Raw genomic sequence first — 6,912 nt, 5'->3', positions numbered from 1 at the left:
GGGGGTTTGGTGTTAGCTGTCAAGCCTTTGAATCTGTCAATTTGTGCTTTCAGTTCTCTACACAAGTGGTTGATTTAAGTGGGTCAAAACTACCCATAGTTGCCTCTCCACACTGTATGAGACATTTTAAGGCTTTGTCTGCATCAAAACATGCTTGGAGCAGTAGCTGTTAACAGCTTGGGCTGCTTTACTGGACTTTCTCTTCAAGATTAGTCTGTTTTAAACAGCTTCCCATGCTTAAGATGTGCTTTTTCCTTCATGTTGTAGCGTTCTAAGGGAGCAGTGGATCAGAGCCAAGTATGAAAGACAGGAGTTTACAGAGCAAAATAAACTTAGAGCCTACTCATCAGGTAAACCTGTAGCTTTAAGACCTTTTGTGTAGTAAATTATATAAATGTGATACAAAATCTTAATGCCTTTTAACCTTATCAGGGTGTTTAATATGGCCCTTGACTGTTGTTCATGGAACCAGAAGCTGACATCTACTGAACCTGCATTTCTGGAGTTCTGAAGTGTTTCTACAATAATGATGTCTTTGTTGATTATAGGCATATATGAAGGATTGCTGTGGAAGAAGGGGAAGGACAATGGACAGTTTCTCAAGAGGAAGTTTGTTTTATCAGATCAAGACTTCACCCTAAAATATTATAAGGAGGATGTGAGTACTCTGTATGCCTTGTTAAGCAGTTTTTCTAAACCCAGAAGCACGTTGCCTGTTGCCATCGTGTTCATCATCTATGATTTTTTTTTTAGTCTTTCTCTTATTAATTAGAGCCAGTATCCAAATTCATGTAACTGGAGTCTTTGTTGATTCTTTTGTATACAATATTAAAATATCAAACAATAGAGCATGTTTTTGCTGCAAACGGTTTTGATTCAGTAAAAAGGAGTCTATTACTACATTATGTAACAGTAAATAACTGAAATAACTAAATATATGATAATTATTCTTTAATTTTTAGGAATCTAAAGGGCCAAAGGCTGTTATCTCTGTACAAAGTCTGAATGCAACCTTTCAGCCTCAGAAGATTGGACATGCTCACGGCCTTCAGATCACTTATGCAGTTGATGACCACACTCGAAACCTCTTTGTCTACCATGAAAGTGGTCAGGTGAGTCATCTTTTCGTAACTGGGTTTTGTGATTTCTGCACATTTCATGTTTCTTAAAGTATTTGTTTTTAGAAATATTTGACTCACTTCATTCTCAATGAGAGCAGAAACCCGTTTCTATAACATGCTTTCCAAACAAAAGAGACTTACTTCCTAGTTTTTAAATGAACAAAAAATAGGATCTATTTCCTGATTAGCCAAAAGCTTTTTTTTGTCAGTCTTGCCTCTTCTGAACAGAGAAGTAAAAGCATATTACATTTTAAACATTTAAAATTATTTTTCTTATCATCAAGTGTCAGCTTATAACTGAGACAAATGGCTGCAAAGCCACACAGGTTACAATTTGCAGTTCTGTATCACCCCTACTAACCACAAGGGGCAGTGAGAAACACCTAGAGTCCTTGCTGTGTGTGTGCTCTCGATTGTCTGGATCTTCCTGCAAAGTCACAAAGTGACATGCTGCAGTTTTTGCAATAAATACTGATGTCACACAGACATCTTTCCTTCATTTTCTTGCCTTGTCCACATATCAGATGACATGTACACCATATGAAGCTATCTGCTTTACAGCTTGTGATTACAGTCAGAGCTACAGGCTTGGAGAACTCTATGGAACTCCCACCAATGACTGTATATATGAGTGGACAACATGATGCCATTTACTCCCATTGTGTGGTTTTGAAGCCTTTTTTTGGTTGAAATGGGAGTCGCCCTCTTGCAGAAAATGCAGCCAGAGCATGCGCAGTAGATACTTTCAGTTGGACAGTGTGTCCGCCACTCTCCTGCCCATATTACTGATGGACACTATGCCTGTTCATGTCAGGAGTGCTCATGCAAGATGGTACACCAGCTACCGCAAAGTGGCAGCGTTATTAATTATATTGTAAAAAGGTAATTTATAGTCATATAATTTTCGCAAGTGTGTTGATTTTACTGTTGTCAGGAAAAGATTTTAGAGCTTTGAGTCACGACTGACTGAGCTAGCATTTGCTAGCTAGCTGACATTATGCCATCACTTCGTTCACTCATGTTGGTTTGCTAGTTATAATATCAGTACAATGAGCTACAGCTTAGATATCGAAAAGAGTAACATATTGGAAAAACTACAAAGAACTCCCTGCTGAGGGTCTGTTAAAACAGCTAACCAAAGAACAAGACATAACTTGGTTATAGAACTGTCAAAGCTGTCAACACTCTAAATCTACAGAGTTTTAAAGATGTTAAATATTTGCTATGGGCTGTAATCTCAGTAAGAGCTTTAGATCTGCGCTGGAAAGTGTCATCGACTGTCATTTCTAGCCCAACTGAAAACGTCCTTTTATTTATCATCTAATAATTGCTATAAAATGCATTTATTGTGAGGAAAAATAATGAGATAAATATTAATGTCAACTGAACTTTTAAAAATGACAGAACACTATTCCCAAAAATAATTTGTGCAGATGTAACTTAAAATGTAAGTTTGCATCTTTTCGCATTCAATAATACGGGAATAATCAAGATTAAAGATTTTACTACAGCCAGTTACCTGAAGGCTTCAGAGACATTTCGGCTTCAGTTTTGAATCCCTTTTGCGACATCCGCCCATATTTACAGTCATTGACACCCACTAGCTTTGATTTGGTTTCCTTTGATAGCCTTATAAATTGTTCAGTATTGTTGCTCTGTAACAGTACTCACGTCTCATTCATCTCATACATCTCCTCTGAACATTTCACAAGCTCTACCATCTAGCCAACCAGTGGAACTGTGGATACAGTATGTGCTGCTACCTTGGTTGAGTGGGTCTCCCTCCCCCTATCACACACTTTTCCCCTGAGAAATGATTTTATCAACCACTCTAAAGAAGGCGTTGAACTGACAGCTCAACTGCGCCCAGGCTCCATGAAACGCACTTTAGTTTAGTATAAAGGATTGCAAGCAGGTCTGGGCCACATGCCTGCGTCATGTCACTGGTGGTCTCACCAGATGAAGCATTATGCCCAAATATATGCTGCTCAGTCACTAAATGCAGACATACTGATGATATTCTAATGAGAACGTATGATGTTGTATTGCCTGTGGCACACACTGGCACCTCATTAGCTTTTTTACTGCTAACACTGAAACAAAAACTCCAATCTGTCTGAGATTTCACTCCTGGCAGCGCGATACCTAGGCCAGGAAACCAGAAACATGCTGGCCATGCAGCACTTTTAGGTCACTACCACTCGGATTCACATTCCACCACCCTCTAAAGTCCTGTCAGCCTTCCACAGGCCCTAGGAAGGCAAATTCATGTCCTCAGGCAGCGAGCAGGTGGCTGAGTGCACATGGGGCAGGCCCTCACTAGTTCTCCTACATCACTTTGTGACTTTATTGGAAGGTCTCTGTGTATGCACACCAAAAAGGTATCCATTTGATTCTGACCAGTCTCTGGCAGTTATGCAGGGTTCACCGGACCACATTTATGTACTAACATAACTAGCATTTTCATGCATGAGATGCATGAGGCAAACTACACAGCATGCCTGTAGGTACACATACCTATGCAAGTCATCACTAGAAATCCTTGATGTGTTTTCCAGAGCTAAACCTTTAGATCAATACCATAATCTGAACCAATATCAAACACACTTTACCACAGAATACAAACTGTATACATGTACTAACCAAACCTGGGCACAAAAGATCCTGCCAGAAGTCAGAGTGTAATTCAGAGTGTAATTCATTACCCTTTCAGGAAATTGTGAATTGGTTCAATGCTATAAGGGCTACACGTTTTGTCTACCTGAAGACAGCATTTCCTACAGCCAGTAATGGCGAGGTAAACTCTTACTTGTTTTTGTTAAAACAGAGCAAATACATTATCTCAAGTTTATCTTTTTTTATTATTTGTGTTAAATTTCATTCAGCATACACATGGGATTAAATTTCTTTATATATTCTTCTTTTAAGCTGCTGCCATGGACTACCAGAAACTTCCTTAAAGAGGGGTTCATGGAAAAAACTGGACCTTCGGTAAGTGACTTGCTTAATATGAGCAATGGGGGGAGTCCTAAAGTTATAAATATTCACCTTCATATTGGGAAAATGTTTAGTAAATTTCAAACAAAGTGCGCCACAGTGTATTTTTATGCCTGTCTGAATAACCTTGCCTGTTTGCTGAACAGCAACGGGAGCCATTCAAGAAGAGATGGTTCATCTTGGATGGTCTAGACAGAAAACTACTTTATTTTAAAACCGAGCTGGTAGGACAAGATAAATTGTAATGATGAATTAATGAATAAGTATGCAATTTTTTTGTTAACTGAAATCGAATTGATGCCCACCCTTTACTTATTATTGTCAAGGATGCCGTGGAGCTTGGGGTCATTTTCATTGGGACAGAGAATCATGGGTACTCAGTGAGTGAGTGTATGCCTAAGGGGACCAGAGGAAATAAATGGAAGTTTGGGATGGCAGTGGAGACACCAGACCGTCAGTTCGTCTTCATGTGTGAGCAGGAGCGGGAGCGAAAGGAGTGGATCGAGGCCCTGAGGCAGGTCATTGCGAAGCCTATGGTTCCTCAGGATTACACCAGTAAGACATGATTTACAAGCAATCAAATTTACAAGACTTGATTTACCCTATCATCTTGAGAATGTGCGTTTGAATCCTGACAATGCCACAGCCATCCGTGGCCAGGAGACAAAGGAGCAAAATTGGCCATGCTCTCTGGGTGGGAGGGCTGGCATACTCTCTCTCCTGTCAATCACAGCAACACTAGCCAATTGTGGGGGATCATAAATGCGGCAGAGTGCAGATAGAGCTTTCCTCCAAGCGTGCTGCAACATAAGCAGCAATTTAAAAGGATGCAATTGGCTGGCTTCTCTTGTCTTGGAGGAAGCACGTGTTGGTCTTCACCCTCCTGTTGGTAGCTGTTGTATGACAGGGGAGAGCTGGCTGCTGGGAGTTAATTGGAATGGTGACCAAATTGGGGAGAAAAAGTAGTGACACTAATGAGTTAATGTAGCTGGTGTTTATGGTACTTTTCCTGTTTTTCAGCAGAGGCCAACATCCGCAGACGAAAATGATCCTGGAACATCAAAACGGACAGAAGCGTGTTTGGACTCCATCACTGTGCATAGTTATAATATCAGCTGGATTGTAGCACAACATATGAAATGTTTAACCTGAACCTTTTCAAAGTAAAAGTGAGTACAGCACTCAAGTGTACTTTGAATGGTTAATGGGTTTCTAAAGGGGTTCTACATAGAACTTACACGGTTTCCCCAGAGGGACAAGATCACAAGACCCCACTGGACGTGCTTTCATATATGCAGTGTTTAGTCCATTTGAATTGAACTTTGGTGAGTTTTCCTAGTTGGTGCGGTTTGTTTGTGCAGGTGTGAACACAGCAGTCGCTCTCGGATATGGACCGAAACAGCCGATCTGAGATCTGAGTGAGATAGTCTCTGTCTTGTTCCAAGTAAACTCTAGGAGGAACTGCAGGAAGTAAATGCTCTGTATTTTGGAATGCGGGCCGTATTTTTGTAGATGTGAGCTGCTAAACTGACCTCCAGGGCACAAAGGACAGAGCTGTAACACTGCAGAAATGAGATATTTGGACTGATGAACAAAAGAGAAAATAAACAGTGGATGTTTTTTTAAAACAGATTATTTCTATAATGTAGTAATTTATTGAGCGCTGGTGCCGTGCTCTCTGTGCTCAGGTGATCGTTGAGATTTCTATGCACTCAACAATGATTCATTTACCTTTTTCTGTGAAAGAGTTTTACAAGAACATTTTCAGACGTACACTCCGCTCAGCTAACGGTGGTTGTTGTTGCTGCTGCTTTTTGGTTCATTTAATTTTATGCAGTGTGAAAACCAAATAGCAAACAAACCAAAGGTATCAATTTCGTTCTGACTTGGACTCAGGAAATAGAAAACAAGGTAAAAGAAAGAATGGAGAATGGAAAAGAAAGTGTCCTGGAAGGCCACATGGTAGTGTTTTACTCCTCCGGCACAACTCTTCAGTTAATTTTTATGGTTTTTATGAACACAGAAAATTACAAAAGTCTGAAGTCGTACATTTCTGCTTTCTCATAGTTTGAGGACTTCTTTTCAAACTGAAGGACTTCTCTCCCACGTTCTTTTTATGAGAAACTTTGTATAACCTCTTCTAACAGTTTCAGTCACGTGCTACTCAAGAACCCAGTTGTAACAAGCCTGGTGGACTTCTTGTTAGATATTATAAAGGGAGAAACACTTTTAAACAGAACAGAAATTCGACTGCTATTCAGCTTGCTCAGCAGTCTTGGCTTCTTTTGGGATCACGTCCACATCTACACTCAGCTGACTTCTCAAGAGAGAGAGAGAGAGAGAGAGAGAGACAGACAACTCATTAATATAGCAGCCCAGGACTGGTGTCTGATGTAACATGTTAATAAGCGCATCCCTAAACACCACCCACCTGCCGCAGACCCACAAATACCATTCTACCCACGTGCTACAACGTGGCAACGTGCCACGTGATTACTCTGTAATCTCAAAACATTTGACTGAATAGAGGTTGGTTTGTATGTTTGATAGAAATATGTGGTTTTTTCCTTGCTAGTGAAACAATCAAACAAATACATCAGACTGACAAAATAAAAATTGTCTTTTATGGACATTTCAGATGATTGGCTACATGACTTTCTGAAACAAACAAATATATTTTTGGATTTTGAAATACTTTCTTATAAAACAATTGTAACTAATGTAATTAATAAAACTTTTTCTAAATACTAAACATGGTCTATAGTTCAATGTCCATTTTACAACCTATACTAAA

At 39.7% G+C, this 6,912-nt stretch overlaps 1 protein-coding gene across 1 annotated transcript in view; it reads left to right on the top strand.

Annotated features, from left to right (window-relative positions):
* The window catches only part of adap2 (ArfGAP with dual PH domains 2), a 9,422-nt gene extending 2,664 nt beyond the window's left edge, over nucleotides 1–6,758 (top strand). Inside the window, exons 4-11 of the mRNA XM_026929416.3 lie at nucleotides 268–350; nucleotides 549–658; nucleotides 963–1,112; nucleotides 3,835–3,918; nucleotides 4,050–4,112; nucleotides 4,265–4,342; nucleotides 4,445–4,673; nucleotides 5,139–6,758. Coding sequence (XP_026785217.1) covers nucleotides 268–350; nucleotides 549–658; nucleotides 963–1,112; nucleotides 3,835–3,918; nucleotides 4,050–4,112; nucleotides 4,265–4,342; nucleotides 4,445–4,673; nucleotides 5,139–5,167 — 826 coding nt within the window. The 3' untranslated portion in view covers nucleotides 5,168–6,758. The remainder of the gene's footprint in view (nucleotides 1–267; nucleotides 351–548; nucleotides 659–962; nucleotides 1,113–3,834; nucleotides 3,919–4,049; nucleotides 4,113–4,264; nucleotides 4,343–4,444; nucleotides 4,674–5,138) is intronic.
* Nucleotides 6,759–6,912: the final 154 nt, after the last annotated feature.

This window comes from Pangasianodon hypophthalmus, chromosome 23 (genome assembly GCF_027358585.1).
Source record: "Pangasianodon hypophthalmus isolate fPanHyp1 chromosome 23, fPanHyp1.pri, whole genome shotgun sequence".
In the NCBI taxonomy this organism is placed as follows: Eukaryota; Metazoa; Chordata; class Actinopteri; order Siluriformes; family Pangasiidae; genus Pangasianodon; species Pangasianodon hypophthalmus.
This window is presented reverse-complemented; position numbering and strand designations above follow the sequence as displayed.